Source organism: Columba livia, chromosome 23 (assembly GCF_036013475.1).
Source record: "Columba livia isolate bColLiv1 breed racing homer chromosome 23, bColLiv1.pat.W.v2, whole genome shotgun sequence".
Taxonomy (NCBI): domain Eukaryota; kingdom Metazoa; phylum Chordata; class Aves; order Columbiformes; family Columbidae; genus Columba; species Columba livia.
In genome coordinates, this window is record NC_088624.1 from 4,031,944 (window position 1) to 4,053,437 (window position 21,494).

The window sequence follows — 21,494 nt, forward strand, 5'->3', positions numbered from 1 at the left end:
CATTCCCCCACCCCTGGCACTGCCCCATGTCCTGAGAACCTCATGTCCGTCTGTCCAACCCTGCAGGGATGGTGACTCCAGCACTGCCCTGGGCAGCCTGTTCCAATGCCCCACAGCCCTTTGGGGAAGAAATTGCTCCCAAGATCCAACCTCAACCTCCCCTGGCACAATCTGGACTTTTGCCAGTGAGATCCCTGCAAATCTGGGCTGTCCTGATTCCATGGGTATATTTGGCAACCAGCTGTGGCTGCTCCTGCTTGGAGCTGGGGGTAAATGTCTTTTAGGTGGGTGCAATCTGCTGTTGGGACAAGTACAGGAGGCCCCGGGTAGCTCTGGGAATTGCAGATAACGGATGAGAGAGCTCGGATCTCCCCATCTGCCACCTTTCCCTGTTCAAGCACCTGCCGGGGCCTCCTGGTGCACAGGCACTGGGGTGACACATGCCGGTGGCCGGGCCCCAGGCCGGCAGGATGACGCTCAGCACATAACTGCTTTGTCTCTGGTTTCATTCAGGAAATACAAGGGGATTAATTGGCTGTTGCTCAGAGCACGGTCACACCGCAAAGGAGGCTCCAGCTTTTTCATCAGGCCAGCAGCCGTTTCTGGCTGCATGTACAGCCCAGTGCCAGGGACCGGCTAGCAGGAGCAGAAAAGGGGACATTTATGGATGGGAACACAAATGGACATGCCAGGGAGCATCCTCTGGGATGCTGGTGCAGAAGTGTCCCTGTGCAGTGGTGGCATGGACCTGTGCACCTCAGTGTGATGATCTCAATGATTTTGCCACTGAGGGTGGTGAGAGCCTGGCCCAGGTTGGCCAGAGAGGTGGTGGGTGAACCATCCCTGGAGACATCCCAGGCCAGGCTGGACGGGGCTCTGAGCAACCTGAGCTGGTGAAGGTGTCCCTGCTCATGGCAGGGGTGGCACTGGGGGAGCTGGGAACATCCCTTCAACCCAAACTATTCTATGGTCCACACACAAGGCAAGACTTGTCACTGTGTTCTCTCTGCAACATGCCATGTCACGAAATTGCACCAAGGATGCTAATTGTCACATTGCTGATCCCGCTCACAGTAATGTGATAATGCACAGCGCCGTTGTAGTCCCAGGAAAAGAGCAGCGTCTAAAAGCTGGATCAGCTTTCACAGGGCTTGGGGAGGGGCAGGGGATTCCCAGTAGCAGCCCAGTTCCCCGTGCTGGCAATGTCTGTGGTTCGGCAATCGCTCAAAGGGGGGTCCCTTTGCCAACAAAACTCTTATATTTAGTTTCCGCCTGCCAACACGCACTGTTGTGTGTCTCCAGAAGCAATCAGTCACCAGTACTCCCAGCCTGGCTTCACAAACCACACTGGGCAGCAGCTGGGGAGCTTATTCCTAACTGGGACTGGACCTAAGGGCGTGAAACTCCTTGAGAATACAACAAAAAAAAGAGGTGCTATCCACCCAGCTCTGGATTTCAAACAAAGTGACAAGGGTGCTGTTTCCCACAGGTCTTTACGGGGATCTTCACAGCAGAGATGGTCCTGAAGCTCATCGCTTTGGACCCCTACGAGTATTTCCAGCAGGGCTGGAACATCTTCGACAGCATCATCGTCACCTTGAGCCTGGTGGAGCTGGGCTTGGCCAATGTTCAAGGGCTCTCTGTGCTCCGCTCTTTCCGCTTGGTACGTGCCGTGGGGACAAGATGTCCATGGGGGTTTGGATGGAATTGCCACCAGGGTGGAGAATGGCTTGTCCAACCTCTTTTATGATGGTCATCAACATGTCGCTTGTTGAAGATAATACTAAATGTTGAGCTAAGTATTTAGGGAAGTCAGAGTCTATGCTCTTTGCAAGGCAGTTGGGTGTTTAATCCCTCCTGCCTTAATAAAATTGCTGTGTGAAGGTCTAATCCCAGCTTCACTGCCTTGCTGACACCTTGTGGCAACGAAAGCCCCAGGCGAATCATCACCTTGTCTCTTTGCTCCTCATAGTTGAGGGTTTTCAAGCTCGCCAAGTCCTGGCCCACTCTCAACATGCTCATCAAGATCATCGGCAACTCAGTGGGCGCCCTGGGGAACCTCACGCTGGTGCTGGCCATCATCGTCTTCATCTTCGCCGTGGTGGGAATGCAGCTCTTTGGGAAGAGCTACATGGAGTGCGTGTGCAAGATCTCCCTCGACTGCATGCTGCCCCGCTGGCACATGCATGACTTCTTCCACTCCTTCCTCATCGTCTTCCGCATCCTCTGCGGGGAGTGGATCGAGACCATGTGGGACTGCATGGAGGTGGCTGGCCAGACCATGTGCCTCATTGTCTTCATGATGGTCATGGTCATCGGGAACCTTGTGGTGAGTCTTGGAGCTAGGGTGGACCTTCAATGAAAGGGGGAAGGGCAAGGACGGAGGGTGTTGTGGGGTGGGGACACCTCTGTCCCTTGCTCTCTGGCCAGTGCTGTCCAGTTTGGCTTATCTCCTGTGGACATGGTCTTGTTGGAGATGTACAGGAGCACAGGCCAAGGGCTCAACCTCCTTTCTTTGTGTGGCCAGCGGGGATGTGCTGAGCTCTATGTAAAGCCGGGTAGGAAGACATTTCTGAGGGACCTTCAGTTGAAACTGGATCAGGAACAAATGGGGAAATTGAGGCACTGAAAACTTAATGAGTTTTAGACAGATGTGGGAACAACTGTAGAACGAAAGAGGGCTCATCTTCAAGCCGCTCTTCCTTCTCAATGTGGCTTTTCAGTGAGAGGCTGCAGGCATGGTGCCGTGCTGGTGTTATTTCCACCAAAACTCAACAGAAAGGGATGGGAAAGGAGGCTGGGAGAGGGAGGAAGTCAACACGCTGATTTGCTATCCTGGTACCAGGGTGGGTGTCACAGATGTGTGGTGGAGTCACCATCCCTGGAGGGTTGAACAGATGGAGATGAGGTTCTCAGGGACATGAGCCAGTGCCAGGGGCGGGTTTGCGGTTGATCTCCATGATCTTGAGGGTCTTCTCCAAACAAAATGTTTCAATTATTCTATGATTCCCCACCCTCCTGCGAAGAGTGATGGAGATGTTGTTATATCCCACTCACCCAGGCCTGGCCCTTCGATCCCGGGTGCTTTTGGGAGCAGACCCCCCCTGTGAGGCTTTTGCAGATCCCCAGCATCCCCAACACTCACCACAGTCCTGGTGTCACCCTGGGATGCAGGACAACACTCAGCTCCTTCCCCCAAGCCCTGGTGACCCCCTGGTCCCTGTCACCCTCCCTCCCTGCCCATCGCCCTCCCCGATAACCCGAACTGCTCACTGCCTGCGCTGCAGGTCTGTGAGTTCCAGGCGAGCGTGAAATCCTTTCTAAACTTGGTAACCCTCTCACTGGCAGCTTTGAAGCTTGTTTTCCAGCCTGCGTGGGCCCTGCTCTCCCTTCTTAAGGAGCGAGGCAGGGGAGGGAAGCGCAGCGGCTTGCCGAATTGCTCCGATTACTTGCCGGGGTTGTGTAAGCCCTTTGGAATTTGCTTTGAAAAACTATCTGCCAAGGGAGCTGCTGACACCTCCCTCCCCACCACGGGTGGCTGCTCTAGTCCTGCTCTCCATAGGGGTGACCACAGCCTGGGGGGACCCAGACTACCCCATGCGTCAGGTCAGGGGTAGGACAGACAGGAGTGTCCCACTTTGAGGGAAGGAAGTTGAGATTTGGGTGCTGTTTGGCTTCCCTGACTCATGTCCAGTATTTGGGGCCAACATAGCTGGACTGGTTGGGGACCTCACACTGGGGTGTCCTGGAGTGGGTCTGTTAGGACAGGACAAGGAGTGATGGTTTGAAACTAAAGGAGGGAGATTCAGGCTGGCCATGAGGAAGGAATTGTTGTCCCTGAGGGTGGTGAGAGCCTGGCCCAGGTTGGCCAGAGAGGTGGTAGATGAACTATCCCTGGAGACATCCCAGGCCAGGCTGGACGGGGCTCTGAGCAACCTGAGCTGGTGAAGATGTCCCTGCTCACGGCAGGGGGGGCACTGGGGGGGCTGGGAACGTCCCTTCAACACAATCTGGTCTGTGATTCTATGGGTTGTGCTAGGCAGATGTGGATACATCTCCTCGAGGTGGGGAGCAGCCTGATGTCCCCTGGGCTGCCCCTCACCCAGCAGTCAGCAACAGCTTGTAACACTGCCTTACCATTCATTTTAATTGCAATGCTGAATCAGGCTGAAAATCACCTGTGAACAGCAGGAGCAGCTCCAGGATGGTCTGCAGAGAGCACAGGAGCTCAGAGATGGGGACTCACAGCTGGTGCTCCTTGGAGACCCTGCCCTAAAGGGAGTCTGGAAACTTATCCTCTTCTGGAGGCAGTTTTTGGAGAAGGACAGTCCATCTACCCTTCCTGGAGATGATACGGGAGCCCAGAATCACAGCACACTTGGGGTTTTGGGAACCTCTGTAGATCCCCAGCCTCACCTGCTCACACAGGGTCACAGGCAGATCACACAGTATCCCCAGGGGGTTTGAATGTCTCAGAGCAGGAGACTCCACACCCGCTCTGGGCAGCCTGGGCCAGGCTCTGGCACCGCAAAGGGAAGAAGTTTCTCCTCGTGTTCAGATGGAGCCTCCTGTGTTTCAGTCTGTGCCCGTTGCCCCTCACCCTGGCGTTGGGCACCACTGAACAGAGTCTGGTCCATCCTCTGACACCCACCCTGAGATACTGATCACATCAATAAGCAGCGTGATTTACAGCTGGTGGTATCACAGGCTGCCCTCCTGGGATCACCCCCCAGCTTTCTGTCTCTGTGCTGCTGCACGGTGCTCATTTAAAGCTAATTAGAGAAATATGGCACACGACAACCCCCAGAGCCATCTCTGCCCTCTTCATCCTCTATGCCACGCTCTCCTGGCTGTGTTGTGGGTATATCCGAGCCCTGGAACCTGTCCCGAGCAGCCCCCGGAGCATCCCGGCTGCAGGGGGGTGCGTTTCTCCCCGCTTCCCCTCGGCAGGAATAAAGCGACGGCCGGTTGTCCTTTACCGTTAGTGACACTTTGAGTATTTCCTTTGAGGTTATTAAGGGAAAAGGGAGGAAGTCAGTCGGGTGACAAGGTAACCGACTCCTCTCCAAAAAAACAAACCACCCAATGGCAACTTTAGCTGTAATTGGTACTTAAAGTTAAGTATTAAACTGATGGGATAGTGGGGATTTATTTAAAGATGCGATTTAAGTCATGTGGTATGGGCCATGTGAAAACAGCAGTGACCTTGAATAGCAGCTAATTCCCTTCTCAGATGCGCTGCTGGCACTAAAAGGCACAAACACCGACAGCTGAGGGCCTGGCCCATCTGCCGCTCTCCAGCGGGAGCGTCTCCGGGTGCTGTGATGCTCCTGTGCCCCGGGGAGAACCTGTCCTGCTCGGGGTTCTGGCATGCAGCTGCCCGCCTGCGCTGGGAGAGGCTGTGGAGGGGTGCAGGCATGTTTTGGGCATGGAGAAATAGGAAAGATCTAAGGGAAGAAGGAGAGAGCCAGTGCTTGGAGCCATATAGAGCATCTGCATCCCATGAGCTGACATGTGCTGAGATGAATGGTTTTAAATTAATGGTTTGAAACTAGTAGAGGGGAGGTTCAGGCTGGACATGAGGAAGGAATTGTTGCCCTGAGGGTGGTGAGAGCCTGGCCCAGGTTGGCCAGAGAGGTGGTAGATGAACCATCCCTGGAGACATCCCAGGCCAGGCTGGACGGGGCTCTGAGCAACCTGAGCTGGTGAAGATGTCCCTGCCCATGGCAGGGCTGGCACTGGGGGAGCTTTAAGGTCCCTTCAATCCAGACTATTCTATGAAACTCTGTTCTCCAGGGAGCAGAGTGTCTCTGGTAGAAAGGGATGTGGTTATGGATGTGACTGAGGCTCCTACACGGCTCTGGGGTTTGGAGACCCCCAGGACATTTGAGCTACCAGAGCCAGCCAAGAGTTGCAGCTGGGGGCACAATAAGCAGGAGGTTTACCCCTAGGAAGAGAAGGGATGGAGCTGAGTTGCATCCTCTGGGTGGTGGGGAGAAGCACCACAGGCTTTGGAGAGTCACACGTGAGGACCAGCCAGGCCAAGAGCTCCAAGACAGCGAAGGGAGGGACATGCTAATGGACCCACAGGTGAGGTGATTTGAGAGGGGATGAAGCAGTGACTGGCACCATTTGTAAACGGATCAGCAGGACCCATTACTGGGGGTGACACTGAGGTATCACAGCCCAGGGAGGAGTGAGGAGGACCATGTTCTCCAGGAGGACTGGCATCTCTGCAGCCCCCAGATCTGGGCGATGGGAGGAGTCCCATTACATGCTGAACGTAAGGTCTTCTCCATGGCCATGACTGGCCTCTGCTGCTCCAGCCTATGGGGACGATGTTGGTGCCAGATGTCACCGCTGGTATTTGCTTTTGTCCCCTCCAGGTGCTGAACCTCTTCTTAGCTTTGCTGCTGAGCTCCTTCAGCGCTGACAGCCTGGCGGCGTCTGATGACGATGGAGAGATGAACAATTTGCAGATCGCTATTGGCAGGATCACTAGAGGGATCGACTTTGTGAAGTCCTCTATCATCACGCTGCTCCGCAGGCTGTGGAAGGGGAAGAAGGTGGCACCAGAGGAAGAGCAAGAACACAGTAAGAGAGAAAACTCTGTGCTGAACCACGTGGACACGGGTCAGGAGCCCAAGTCGGAATATCTGGACAGAGTCACTGGCAAAGAGCATTATCTCATGGATGAACTGGACCACATGAATTTCATTAACAACCCCAACCTGACGGTGCAAGTCCCTATCGCATCGGAGGAGTCCGACCTCTACGAGGAGACCAGCACCCAGTCCGACACTGAAGATGCCAAGGTAAGAAAAGCAAATGGAAGGGTTTCAACCCCAAAAAGTGGGATTGACACATTCTTGCTGTGCTGCCCGAAGAATTATCACAGAATCCCAGCACAGCTGGGGTTGAAGGGATCCCTGCAGATCCCCAGCCCTGCTCACGCAGGGTCACAGAGCAGATCACACAGGATCCCAGGGGGTTTGAATGTCTCAGAGCAGGAGACTCCACACCCGCTCTGGGCAGCCTGGGCCAGGCTCTGGCACCGCAAAGGAAAGAAGTTTCTCCTCCTGTTCAGATGGAACCTCCTGTGGTTCAGTCTGTGCCCGCTGCCCCTCACCCTGGCGTTGGGCACCACTGAACAGCGTCTGGTCCGTCCTCTGACACCCACCCTGAGATATTGATCCCGTTGAGCAGATCCCTCTCAGCTTCTCTTCTCCAGCTCAACAGCTCCAACTCTCTCAGCCCTTCCTCATAAGAGTTATGCTGGTTTTTGCAGAAAAGCACATGCTTTTCTGCAATGTGCAGCATGGCCCAAACTTGGGGATTTTCAATGTGACATTTCCCAACGTAAGCTGGAGGGGTGTGTGTTGAACCAAGCAGGGGTCTGGCCTGGTTCGGGCCAGGCTCTGGGGATATTGCTAATGCCAGGAGGACCCACAGCACCACAGTCAAGGGTCAAAGCACTCAGTGTGGGGTTAAAGATGTTCCAGAGGAATCTGATGCCAGGAAATCTGCTGATGGCGCTAACATTGGATCCACCGCTAATGCCTCAGAAAGCATTGCCGGGTAGGGTATGAAACCAGATGGAGGAGCTTAGCACGAGTGAACATGAAGCGATGCTTCTTGGATCCAAAGCTGAAGACACAGCTGATGTCAGCACTGCCATGTTGAGGCATGGAGGGGACTGTCCAGGCTGTGGGACACCGACTGATCTTCCCAGAGCACTGAGGCATAGAATCATAGAGTAGTTTGGGTTGAAGGGACTTTCAAAGCTCCCCCAGTGCCCCCCCTGCCATGGGCAGGGACATCTTCACCAGCTCAAGTTGCTCAGAGCCCCGTCCAGCCTGGCCTGGGATGTCTCCAGGGATGGTTCATCCACCACCTCTCTGGCCAACCTGGGCCAGGCTCTCACCACCCTCAGGGACAACAATTCCTTCCTCATGGCCAGCCTGAATCTCCCTCCTTTAGTATCAAATCATCTCCCCTTGTCCTGTCACAACAGGCCCTGCTCAAAAGTCTGTCCTCATCTTTCTTATGGTCCACTTTTAAGTACAAAAAGGCTGCGCTAAAGTATCCCTGGAGCTTCTCTTCTCTTCTGAACACACCAGCTCTCTCAGCCTGTCAAGATGACAGGGAAATGTGAGACAAGAAACTCAGACCCAAGTGAACATAAAAAGGAGGGTGATAGTCTGGTGGGAAATTACTTCTCACAATGGGGTTTCACCAAGGTCCTGGGGAAATGCCAGGCAGTGGAGAGCAGCAACTGCATCAATCTGGAAAGTGTATGAAAAATGACCAGCTTTGATGTGGAGGTTTATTCTGACTATTGATGGCAAGTATTTCTGCCCAGGAGCTTTAAATAGGATCTTGGGGATAATTTATTCCCAGAAAGGGCTGTGGGGCATTGGAACAGGCTGCCCAGGGCAGTGCTGGAGTCACCATCCCTGGAGGGTTGGACAGACGGACATGAGGTTCTCAGGACATGGGGCAGTGCCAGGGGAGGGGAACGGCTGGACTTGATCTTGAGAGTCTCTTCCAACTAAAACTGTTCTACGATTCTAAGCTCTGTCCTAGCTGGTCCAGCTCAGAGCAGCATGCTGGGGCAGAAGCAAGGGTGCAGTTTGGTGCAAACACAACTGGTTTCGAGTGCCCGTCTGTGATTGCACAAGGAGCCTGACGCAGAGCTGCAAATGTGACCCGCACTCCTAAAACCCCAGAGCCATCCTCCTCCTCCTCCCCTGTCTGCAGTCTCCTTGTGGCTCCACGCAGTGACAGGGACCTGGCTTCGCTTGGGGTGTGAATGCAAGAAGAGGGGATAATCCCCGTTATTTATTTATAATGTTTTTAGCTGGGAAAACAGGGTGTTTTCAGCAGTTAGTGCTGCTGGAGGAAGATGGCCGGAGAGGTTGTGGCTGGCTGTCACCCCTTGCAAACATGCTGTTTGCTGTCCTCACAATGGACAAACCTGCCTGGAGCACCTTGGTCAAGGGAAGGAGTGAGGGGACTTGCTGTTGTCCTTCCCCTTTGCGGGAGGGCTGATATTTGGCATTTTTCCCCAATTTTTTCCTACTACAAGTCAAGTTGCCTGCATAGATATCATATTTTGAAAGCCACCCCTGGCTGCTTGACGTGTGAAGGGGGCAAATAGCATCTCTTGGCTGCCAAATAGCAGCTCACCCCATCCTCACTGTTGGTTTTGGTGGCTAAATTCAGTTAAACGTCAACCAAGGTGCAAAGCAGGGGGTGCATCAACAACCCTGCCCCAACAGGCAGGGTGGGCAACAGGCTGGCAGTCATGATGTGAAATGATAATTATAAATCTGGTGTTAATTAGGGGGGCCCTGAGCTGGTCCTTGGGGTGGATCGCGGCTGGCTCGGTGTGCTCACATGCCCTCGATCAGCTCCAGATGGAGCCAAAGCCCAACACACCGCATCGCGCTGGGGACGTGGTTGCAAACCGGGGAGATTTCTCCTGATGGGCTGCTCAGAAAATGCTGGTAAATGCTCTTGCCCTTTCAGAGCAGCTCCTTTCCAAGGCAAAGATATTTTTCAGGTTGAATTGATGGCTGGAGTGTAGCTGTTCTCAAGTACTTCTGCATCTTATGCATGATTTATCTTTTGCACCGCAAAGCAGTGAAGAGGTGACAGGAACAGCAGTGTTGGTGTGTGGCTGTGCAGAGTTACTGCCACAGCTCAGGGCTCTTCCTGGGGGCTTTTTGGCTCGGACACCTGTCCTGCCAGGCATGGTGATGTCTCCTGAGGTGCTCTGTGCTGTGGTGCATAGAATCACAGAACAGTTTGGGTTGAAGGACGTTCCCAGCTCCCCCAGTGCCACCCCTGCCATGAGCAGGGACATCTTCACCAGCTCAGGTTGCTCAGAGCCCCGTCCAGCCTGGCCTGGGATGTCTCCAGGGATGGTTCATCTACCACCTCTCTGGGAACCTGGGCCAGGCTCTCACCACCCTCAGGGACAACAATTCCTTCCTCATGTCCAGCCTGAATCTCCCTCCTTTAGTTTCAAACCGTCACCCCTTGTACTAGGGCAACGGGCCCTACCAGCACAGTTATCTCCATACCAATCCAACAGGACTTTGCCTGAGCACCAGCACAGAGTTCTTGGGTTACACAAACCTGCCAAGCACCTCTAGGCATCTTTCCCCATCTCCGAGATGCCTGTACTGGTTTGTATCCACCTCATGCCTTTGCAAGATTTGTCCTGGAGGCAGATGGTTTCCATGTGTCATTCCCCTGGCTCTGTGCCGAGGTCTCCTAATCCCCCAGCCCTGCAGAGGGTGGCCCAGGGCTCCTGCAGAGCCACACCAGCTGACAGCTTGTGCCACTGTGTCCTGCTCCTCAAGGCAATGTCACAGAATCACTTTGGCTGGAAAGGATCTTTAAGATCATGGAGTCCACCCGCTCCCCCAGCCCTGGCACTGCCCCATGTCCTGACAACCTCACGTCCGTCTGTCCAACCCTCCAGGGATGGTGACTCCAGCACTGCCCTGGGCAGCCTGTTCCAATGCCCCACAGCCCTCTGGGGAAGAAATTGTTCCCAGATCCAACCTCAACCTCCCCTGGCGCAACTTGAGGCCGTTTCCTCTGCTCCTGGCGCTTGTTCCTGGGGAGCAGAGCCTGACCCCCCCTGGCTCCAAGCTCCTTTCAGGCAGTTCAGAGATCAGAAGGTCTCCCCTCAGCTCCTGTTCTCCAGCTGAACCCCCCAGGTCCCTCAGCCGCTCCCATCACACCTGTTCAGCCAATGATCCTCCAAAGTCTGCAGCTCTAGACAATTCAACAGCTTCTCTCTGCGCTGTGTTTTCATAGGAAAGAGACTTGGAGCAGTCTCCAAGCACTGCGGTCCCACCAGCCAGCTCCCCAGTACTGCCCGGTCTCTTTGGGGGCACAAGGAGATGAAGCATGGCTGGAAGCAGCCTAGGAGCATCCCTTCTGTGGGGCAGCTCAGCATGTATCCTCCTCTCCCTTTGCAGAATCCCCTCTCCAGCGACAACGCATCGTCCATGTGCAGCACTGTGGATTACAAGCCCCCGCTGCTAGAGGAGGAGGAGGTGGCAGAAGAGGCAGAGGAGAGCAACGAGCCTGAGGAGTGCTTCACCGAGGGTGAGGAACCGAGCAGGGCAGGGGACCCCAGGGACAGGGGGACGTGGGTGTGGAAGGTCTGTTGCCAACCAGTTCTTCACAGAATCCCAGAATGTGAGGGGTTGGAAGGGACCTGGAAAGCTCATCCAGTGCAATCCCCCCATGGAGCAGGAACACCCAGATGAGGTTACACAGGAAGGTGTCCAGGCGGGTTGGAATGTCTGCACAGAAGGAGACTCCACAACCTCCCTGGGCAGCCTGGGCCAGGCTCTGCCACCCTCACCATGAAGAAGTTTCTTCTCAAATTTAAGTGGAACCTCTTGTATTCCAGTTTGAACCCATTACCCCTTGTCCTACCCCTTGTGGTTATTCTTGCAGCATAACAACCCCAGACTTGCTTCTCTCAGCCCAAACTCCAGATCCTCCTGTACCACCAAGGAGCTGGTCCCCATGGGGCTCCCCTCTTGCATGCCCAGCAGGATCCTGCTCCAAACTCCACCTCAGAGGCCTTAAAATGACAATAAAACCAAGAACAGGTGGTGGAAACGTCCTAACCCCCAGCACTTTGTCCCATCCCCAGCCTGCGTGAAGAGGTGTCCCTGCCTCTATGTGGACATCACCAGTGACAGAGGGAAGGTTTGGTGGAACATCCGGAAAACCTGCTTCCGCATCGTGGAGCACGACTGGTTTGAGACCTTCATCGTCTTCATGATCCTCCTCAGCAGTGGGGCGCTGGTAGGTCCCACTTTTCGCCATGTCCTGTTTGCTCTGCAGCAGCTCTCCAGCTTGGTGAGAGCCCAGGAATGTGGGTAAGGACCAGGCAGCAGCACCAGAGGCTCTGGGCATTGCATGGTTGTTTCCTGTGTGAAATAACACAGCTGTAGCAGATGTTTGATTTAAAACCCCATTGGCTCAGGTCTACCCAATGTGCAGCCTTGCAAGGGGATATAAACATCTTCCCCTTTTCCTCCAAGAGCCATGCGTTGGTAAAGTCACCACTGTGGAGACCTCCCTGGTCTCCATCGTGGGCTGTGGTCCATGGGTTCGAGGGGATGCAACCTCATGCAACCCCTTCTGCTCTTAATCATAGAATCACGAGAATGGTTTGTGTTGAGGGGACATTCCCAGCTCCCCCGGTGCCACCCCTGCCATGAGGAGGGACATCTTCACCAGCTCAGGTTGCTCAGAGCCCCGTCCAGCCTGGCCTGGGATGTCTCCAGGGATGGTTCAGCCACCACCTCTCTGGCCAACCTGGGCCAGGCTCTCACCACCCTCAGGGACAACAATTCCTTCCTCATGTCCAGCCTGAATCTCCCTCCTTTAGTTTCAAACCATCACCCCTTGTCCTGTCACAACAGGCCCTGCTCAAACATCTGTCCCCATCTTTCTAGTCTGCTGCTGTGAGGATTTGTTTTGGGTCAATCACCACTCTACGCAGCCAACAAGAACTTGCAAACAAGAGTTAGACCCCATGTTGATCAGGTACATCAGTAAATGCCACCCGCAGCTGGGCTCTTGGATTTTCAAGGTGCCCCAAGCCCTAGTACTGCAGGGACAACGCAGGGGTGAATGTGGCTGCATTGAGCTGTGCAGCGGGTCTAATGGAAAAATGACTGTCACGTAGCTCCACACCTCTTCCAGGCTTTTGAGGACATCTACATCGAACAACGCAAGGTGATACGCACCATCCTGGAGTATGCCGACAAAGTCTTCTCCTACATCTTTGTCATCGAGATGTTGCTCAAGTGGGTGGCCTACGGCTTCAAGGTGTACTTCACCAACGCGTGGTGCTGGCTGGATTTCCTCATCGTCGATGTGAGTGTTGGCTGATGAGAAGTTTGGGAGCATTAGGGGTTTGTAGCAGGGTATTGCAAAAGAATCCATGTTGTATTTTAAAGGACAACAGGGTGGCTGTGGAATGAGGGCTTAGACCTTTGCTTAAAATAGTGGTTCTCCACTATTACGGCCAATTCTTTCCCTGGTTGCAGAAACCATTTCAAACCCTTTCTGTCTTATGCTCAAGCCAAGAACAAGCCCACGCTGTTCTCCCAGACCCCAGTAGAGATGTGAAGAGCAATAGGGTCTCCCAAATGCTCTGTAACACAACTTACTATCCCACCTGTCCAGTATTTCTGCATCCCCTGTCACCTCCAGCCTCATACCCAACAGACAGGGACATTCTTCAGGTCCCTGGTCACCAGGGACCCAAGGGCTCAATGCCTGTCCCTGTGTCTCAAGACAAGACAATAACCACCAGCCCAAGGAAGTGCTGGGGAAAGAGGGACAGGCAAGAGCTGCAGGGACGTAGTTCAGTTGTGTTTCCGTCTGAGACGCCACTAATCCCTTGGGCTGCTCCTTCCAGGTTTCCATCATCAGCCTGACAGCAAACTGGCTGGGATACTCCGAGCTGGGAGCAATCAAGTCCCTGCGGACACTGAGGGCTCTGAGACCACTGCGCGCCCTCTCCAGATTTGAAGGCATGAGGGTAGGTGCCTCCCCTGGCTGCTGCTGGTTGTGACACGACCTTGCAACGTGGCACCATTCAGCTGTCACCTCCATTGGGAACCCATCCCAAAATTGTTTTCAGGGGTGTCCAGATTGGTGGGATGGATGCTAAGGTACCTTTCGTCCAGTTTGAACCCACTTGGTGCTGCTGGGGCATAAAGACATGAAGGTCACATCATTGCCAACCTAGTTCCCCACCCAGGTCCTCCAAGGTCTATTCTCCCCTTGCAGGTGGTGGTGAACGCCTTGCTGGGTGCCATCCCCTCCATCATGAACGTCCTGCTGGTCTGCCTCATCTTCTGGCTGATATTCAGCATCATGGGGGTGAACCTCTTTGCGGGGAAGTACTACCGATGCGTCAACACCACCACGGGCGAGCTCTTCGACATCACCGTGGTCAACAACAAGAGTGACTGCATGGCCCTCCTCCACACCAACGAGGTCAGATGGGTCAACGTCAAGGTCAACTTTGACAACGTGGGCTTGGGATACCTCTCCTTGCTGCAGGTGGTACGTACTAAAGCGGCTGCCATCCCTCCAAGGCATGAATTGCTGTAGAAGAGCAGTGTGATTAGCATCAGGGATGATGCAAGACGCAGCCCTGGTACCCAGACAGGGCCGCTTGGCTGCTTCTTAGCTCTGAAATGGGTGTTTAACACAAAAAAAAAAAAAAACAAACAAGCTGCAAAGCTAAAAGGAAAGCGAGAGGGTAGAAGATGGGAGGGGAAGGTCACCAGGGAGCTGGTATGGATAGTGTAGGCAGCACGAAACCTGGAACTGCGAGAACTCCTCTGCAAAGCAGGGGATGCCGAAGAGAGGAGGGGACGCACACTCTTTTCCCCCCACCTGTTCAGAAAGTCAGGTCTGCTCTCATCATGGGCTGCAAGAGTTTTGCACGGGGATGATGACGGTTGGAAAAAGTTGTGTGTCCGCCACAGGGCAGTGGGCGAACACGGTCGAGCTGCTGTTGCACCCACCACAGCTGAGCCGAGCGAGAAGAAGGGAAACTGCTCACCGCAGTTTTCACAAGAATATAGGTGTGGGCTCTGCTCTTGGGTGGGCTGGGGTTCCTCTCATCAGATCCACAGGAACCTGCAGTGGCAGAATCAGAGCGCACAATCTAAATCAATTAACCAGTTTGAAATTCAGCTTCCTCTTCACATTTGTTGTTCCATCAGGTCCAGGAAACAAGATGTTCAGGCTTTTTGTTTAACAAATCAGCAGCAAAAGCCTGTAAAAGATGTGATGTGCTCACACACATGCCACGAGGATGGAGATCCAGTGACAGAGGAGTCAGAGCTGTTGAGATGGCACGGGTTGGGAGCAGCCGGCCCCGGCACAGCTCTGCCGTGGGGAAAAAGCACTTTATTTTCTGAGGATAAAAGAGTTGGTTGCCTCTTTTCCCAGCCTGGTTTGCAGCAGCGTTTTGGGAAGTCACTGGCAACTTCAGCCCCAGAACGAAGCTTGTGTGTGCACGTGCAAATCTTGGTATCTCTGCATCAGGGCATTTTTCTTGTGATTCAGCACATGGTCCCTCTCCTGCCATTCCCACAGAGAAGCTGTAACTCTGGGCTGAGCAGGTGTCCTCAGAGCTAAAACCACAAACACGCACCCGTCGCCCTCCTTTCCTCACCCCAAATACCTCCCACTGAATCTGCTCTTCTCCACTGTCCCCACAGGCAACCTTCAAGGGCTGGATGGACATCATGTACGCTGCCGTGGACTCGCGCGAGGTGAGGGGACAAGCAGGGATGTCTCACAACCTGAAAGGTTTGGGTTGGAGGGACGTTCCCAGCTTCCCTAGTGCCCCCCCTGCCACGAGCAGGGACATCTTCACCAGCTCAGGTTGCTCAGAGCCCCGTCCAGCCTGGCCTGGGATGTCTCCAGGGATGGTTCATCCACCACCTCTCTGGCCAACCTGGGCCAGGCTCTCAGCACCCTCAAGGACAACAATTCCTTCTTCATGTCCAGCCTGAATCTCCCTCCTTTAGTTTCAAACCATCACCCCTTGTGTAGTTGTCAGTGAATAATTTTGGTTGGAAAAGCCCCTCAGGATCACCAGGTCCAACTGTTAACCCAACACTGGCACTAAACCCTGAGAACCTCACCTATGTGTCTTTTAAACACCTGGCCTGGCTTGCCTTGAGCAATAAAACAGTTATTAAAACAGAGCGGCCAGCATTTAACCTTTGGGTTAAAGGGATTATTAAAAACATTAATATTTTTGAAGGGCTTTCTGCAGAGACTGTTCCTACTGTGATCCATCCCAAAAAGTGTCCCTGCACCACCCCATGTGTGTAGACCACCATGAGTCCAGGCAACAGGAGGGGTGTCCCACCTTCCTCTGACCAAGCAAGCTTGCACGAGCCCCACTTCTGGGGCCGGTCCCCCACACCCACGGGCCTGCATGTTTTGGTTTCATTGCCCTTTTTAGCATCAGAAACAGCCACTTCTCGTGGCCCAGCTGCAGCTGCACAGCTTCCAAGGCCTTTTGAACATGGCTTGGGCTCCTGCCTCCCCAAACACCTGGGGCAGAGCTGTTTTGGGAGAAAATCCACCCTCTTCTGCCAAGAGTTTTCCTTGACGTGGGGAAAGCCGGTTGTGACACCTTGGGATGCCTCCAAACAAGTATAGAACAGGATTAATTGGTGTCCCTTGATGAGCTGCCAGGCTGTGCCACCCCCGTGCGCTGGCGTGGCACAAACTGAAACTCCTTTCACTTCTGGCTATATTTCAGCCTTTGGAAAGCTCATTTCGGGGAAGAAACACAAGTTTGCTTGTTGAAATCGCTGCATCTGTGCATCCTTTCCTGTTCCCCTGCCTGTGCTGTGGGATTGGGGGTCAGCACATCCTTGTCCCCCAGCCAGTCTCATGTGGATGTCCCATCCCATGGCTGCTGCCACCGAACCCACACAACATCTGCCAAAGGTTTTGGAGCAATCACCCCACAGCTTTGCCTGGACACAGTGACCCCTCATCTGGGGGTGCTCGGGGACACACTTTCTCACGTTTCCCATCTCTCCCGGTCAGATTGAAGAGCAGCCACAGTATGAGATCAACCTCTACATGTACATCTACTTTGTCATCTTCATCATCTTCGGTGCCTTCTTCACCCTGAACCTCTTCATTGGCGTCATCATCGACAACTTCAACCAGCAGAAGAAAAAGATAAGTATTTTCTGGGTCCTGCAGCTGTTACTGCATCCTGGGACACTGGTCTGGGATGGAGGGAAAAAGGGCAAAAAAGGGTAAGAAGGGTTCACAAAAGGTTTCACAAAACCTGGTAGAAGCTTGGCTGGAGGTGCTTGGTGGGAAGGAGCACTGTCAGAGGTGCTTGGTGGGACGGAACACGGTCAGAGACGTTTGGTGGGAAGAGGTGAGTTCCCAAGACTAACAGAGCTGATTTCCTTTATACTTTGGAGGCAAAGACATCTTCATGACGGAAGAGCAGAAGAAATACTACAACGCCATGAAGAAGCTCGGCTCCAAGAAACCCCAGAAGCCCATCCCCAGGCCATCGGTATGTTGGGTTCATCACCTTGGAGTACAGCATGGGGAGCACTTCAAGCCACCAGCTGTCCCAAAGTGAATGAGTTGGCTCCAGGGAAGAGCATTTACCAGGGCAAGGAGCCAAATCCTGGCTCCCCATTGCTGCTTTTCAGACAGGATCTTGATAGGAGCTGGGGCTTCAGAAGAGGTTCCCATCAGGCCACATCCTTTGGATCTGCTCTTCATCCCTGGGTCTGCTGTAAAGGACAAGTTGGAGATCCCTTTTTCAGGGATTAGGGTTTTCTCCTATCTCAGCTCCTCTCACAGAGGGAGTTTCTCAGGGAAAGCTCAGTTTTCAACACCCCTAGAGGGGACATCACCAATACACGTGCAGTTGGACAGGTTTTGTTTTGATAGCCCAGCCAAGTGAGGCCTTTTCCCACGTGTTTATTTTTGCCCTGATGCATTAGCCGTGGATGTGGTGAGAAACCAACTGTCCCCTGTGCCCACACCTCCTGGCCATGGTGTTACCAGGAGGGTTCCATCCCACAAGGTGCTGGGTATTCTTCTTCCATAGCTTTTGTGGCCATGAAACGTGTAGTGACCACAAACCTGAGGTTTCCTGCACTTTTTTAAATACAGTTTCTTCTTTTTCTGTTGTGTTTGTTTTGTGTGTGTCTGTCCCATGTTTCCACCTCACCTCTGGTTCTCCATCATCACCTACATGACCCTGATGGCAGAACAAGTTTCAAGGGATGGTGTTTGACTTTGTTACGAAGCAGGTGTTTGACATAACCATCATGATCCTGATTTGCCTTAACATGGTGACCATGATGGTGGAAACGGATGATCAGAGCGAACTCAAAACATCTATTCTCTACAAGATCAACCTGGTCTTCATTGTCATCTTCACTGGAGAGTGTGTGCTCAAAATGTTTGCCTTGCGCTACTACTACTTCACTATCGGCTGGAACATCTTTGACTTTGTGGTGGTCATCCTCTCCATCTTAGGTGAGTCCTGCTGGTTCCACTGATTCCTCAGGGGTCCCATAGGATAATAAAAGGTGGAAATGGTTTGGCCAGTCCACAGCCAGCAAGCTGTCACTGGCCACCCTCTTACACCCACCCTTTGAGCAGGGCCAAGCCAACAGGATGAGACAGACGTAAGGCCACCGGGCAGGGTGAGGGGCTGGAATTCTGTCCCACTCCTTGGTGTTGGGTTGCCCTTGTCTCTGTCTCTGCTGACACAGAACAGGTGGTATTAAACCTTTGAGTCTGTGCTCAGAGATGTTTTGGAACACGTCCCCTTTGCCACCAGCAGAGAAGAGCGCTGTGTGACATCGGGGGTGGCCTCACCTGCCTGTGTCCCCCCAGACCTACCAGATGGAGTAGCTCCACCTCACCTCCCTACATTGGCTGTAGAGCATGGCAAACTCACCTCTTTTTCATTCCTTCACAGGTATCGTCCTCTCGGACATCATAGAGAAGTACTTCGTATCACCCACCCTCTTCAGGGTCATCAGGCTGGCAAGGATTGGCCGTGTCCTCCGGCTGATCCGGGGGGCAAAAGGCATCCGGACCCTCCTGTTTGCTCTGATGATGTCCCTGCCTGCCCTGTTCAACATTGGTCTCCTGCTTTTCCTCGTCATGTTCATCTACTCCATCTTCGGGATGTCCAACTTCGCCTATGTAAAGAAAGAGTCAGGGATCGATGACATCTTCAACTTTGAAACTTTTGGGAACAGCATCATCTGCCTCTTCCAGATCACAACGTCAGCTGGATGGGATGGCCTCCTCAACCCAATCCTGAACAGTGGTCCCCCCGACTGCGACCCTGAGCTGGAAAACCCTGGCAGTTCTATAAAAGGGGACTGTGGCAATCCATCCATCGGCATCTTCTTCTTCTGCAGCTACATCATCATCTCCTTTCTCATCGTGGTGAACATGTACATTGCCATCATCCTGGAGAACTTCAATGTGGCCACAGAGGAGAGCAGCGAACCTCTTTGTGAAGATGATTTCGAAATGTTTTATGAGACCTGGGAGAAGTTTGACCCAGACGCCACCCAGTTTATCGCATACAGCACCTTGTCTGACTTTGTAGACACCTTACAGGAGCCACTCAAAATTCCCAAGCCGAACAAGATCAAGCTCATCACCATGGATCTACCAATGGTTGCTGGGGACAAAATCCACTGCCTGGATATCCTCTTTGCCCTGACTAAGGAGGTGCTGGGAGACTCAGGAGAGATGGACGCCTTGAAGGCCACCATGGAGGAGAAGTTCATGGCCGCGAACCCCTCCAAGGTTTCCTATGAACCCATCACCACCACTCTGAAGAGGAAACACGAAGAGGTCTGCGCCACAAAAATCCAGAGGGCTTTCCGGAGGTACCTCCTGAGGCGCTCGGTGAAGCAGGCGTCCTACATGTACCGGCACAGCAAGGACGAGGACACCCTGAAGGAGGATGCGCCCGAGAAGGAAGGTCTGATCGCCACCAAAATGCAGGAGATTTATGGGAACAGTGGGACAGACGTGGGGACAGCCCCTGCCTTTGGTCTTGCACCCGTTGCTGGCTCAGAGACTCGCGATGCTCCTGGCGAAGCAAAAACACGGGGTAAGGAACGTGTTGTGAAGGAGTCGCTGGTATAACACAAGGAGAAGATTCCATCTCTTGCCCAGCCGGAAAAGACTTTATTTATATCTCCTTTTCTAGAGCTCTTCCATACACAGATCAGTAGATCTTAGATATTGAGCTAATTTCAGATAATTCAAGCAGACACCTTAACTTTGAAGCAGGATCTCTCACTGATCTTGGGTTTTACAGCTCGCTGCACTTGCAAAGAGTTCAATATTCTTTTTCTTATGAGAATTAAATGTGAAATCTATCTGTTGTTGGCGAAGGAGAAACATTTTAGTTTTGAAATGATCTCATCATGGTAACGATGTCTTTCAGACATTAACAAATGAGAACGGCTGTCCTTTTACTTAAAGTAATTATTTATTAATGTTATTTCACAATTAAGAGATTTTCCTGTATATTATTCTTCCAGAGTGCAGCCAAGTAGCCAGTGGAAGATGAGCCATGTGAAATAGTATTAAGAATAATTACAGAAAATACAAGGTTTTGTGAACAAAAATCTCCAATGTCTTAAAGTAGCACCTTTCTTTTGAATATTTGAATAAGCTTTATGGATTATTTTTTTGTTATATACAAAGAAAGTGCAATTATGTCTTAAATATTGGTTTGCATAGCCAAAACAAAGCATCTGCAGATATGTTCTCAGGGTTAAATATCAGGTTTCAAAGGTCTCTGAATATGCATTGGAATCATAAATCATTCAGGTCTCTATGGTACGAATGTAAAGGGTATTTATATTTATATCCAAGCTTCTTCTCTGTTTTCCCGTTTCATCCAGATTTTGTGGCAGGAAAGCAATGGACAAAGGTAGAGTTTGTAAAACCTCCTCCAAAAATCCCCGATCCCTGTGACAAAACCACTTTTAGGGTTTTTTTTTCAAGCCCTGTAGCAAATGGAAATGTCCCACTGGGGGCTGTGGGTTAATTAATTAATGAGGCGCATCCCTGGGGACTGGAGTGTTTGAACAGTACATACAATTTGCTGCTTCAATGGGATCCCTTAAATACCATTGCCCCCCATCACTGAGTGGGTTTTAATGCCATGGGGTGTAAATCCCCAAATTGGGGGGCTGAGCATCCTTCCTGTGGGGATGAGCTGGTGCATGTGCTGGGTCTCTGCAGAACCTGGTGGGGCCAGGCAGGTCCTCACCACCAAACCCCCCACAACAGGAGGGTTTTCCCGGGGGAGAAAAGGTTTTAATCCTCTTTACCCAGGTGGGCAAAGGGAAATTAAACTTTTAAAAATGTGCAAAAGGCCCTGAGTTCATCTCCGGGTTGCTTTCTGCCTTCAAAAGGAGGGGAAATCAAACCTCTTGAGATCAAACCAAACATGAACCAAAACGTCTTCCAGTTAAAACAAGGGCTGCTTCTTGAAGCCAAAGGTCTGTCTTTTTTTATTATTATTATTATTATTATTATTATATATATTTTTCCTTGGGCTGGTTTTGGTGCCGAGCCATTACGGATGCGGTGCTGAGCTGGTTTGCACCCACGTGTCACCGGGTGGGCGGCAGAGTCAGGGTCGCTCTGCTCGTCCCATAGCCTCGTGCTTTCATTTCCAAGCTGCTTTAGAAGCCGTTCCGTGGGAAGCATCCACGGCACAGCGGTTTCCAGCCCGGATTGTGGTTCACAATCGATGCTGCTTGTACGTACGTGTCGCTGGTGATGGGAAAAAGATGTCAAAGAGCGGGATTTCTGTGAGCTAAAGCCATTTTTCTTTGTACATTTCTTAAAATAAACAACTGTAAATCGTC

The 21,494-nt window shown here is 52.5% G+C and overlaps 1 protein-coding gene across 5 annotated transcripts in view; it reads left to right on the top strand.

The window, feature by feature from the left end:
* SCN4A (sodium voltage-gated channel alpha subunit 4) overlaps positions 1-21,494 on the top strand; it is a 44,287-nt gene extending 22,793 nt beyond the window's left edge. For all 5 annotated transcript variants that reach the window (XM_065039786.1, XM_065039785.1, XM_065039784.1 and 2 more), the window contains exons 14-26: positions 1,490-1,663; positions 1,973-2,329; positions 6,387-6,815; positions 10,998-11,127; positions 11,687-11,841; positions 12,748-12,921; positions 13,469-13,591; positions 13,843-14,121; positions 15,291-15,344; positions 16,642-16,779; positions 17,027-17,131; positions 17,841-18,111; positions 18,560-21,494. In XM_065039786.1, coding sequence (XP_064895858.1) covers positions 1,490-1,663; positions 1,973-2,329; positions 6,387-6,815; positions 10,998-11,127; positions 11,687-11,841; positions 12,748-12,921; positions 13,469-13,591; positions 13,843-14,121; positions 15,291-15,344; positions 16,642-16,779; positions 17,027-17,131; positions 17,841-18,111; positions 18,560-19,752 — 3,582 coding nt within the window. In that variant the 3' untranslated portion in view covers positions 19,753-21,494. The remainder of the gene's footprint in view (positions 1-1,489; positions 1,664-1,972; positions 2,330-6,386; positions 6,816-10,997; positions 11,128-11,686; positions 11,842-12,747; positions 12,922-13,468; positions 13,592-13,842; positions 14,122-15,290; positions 15,345-16,641; positions 16,780-17,026; positions 17,132-17,840; positions 18,112-18,559) is intronic.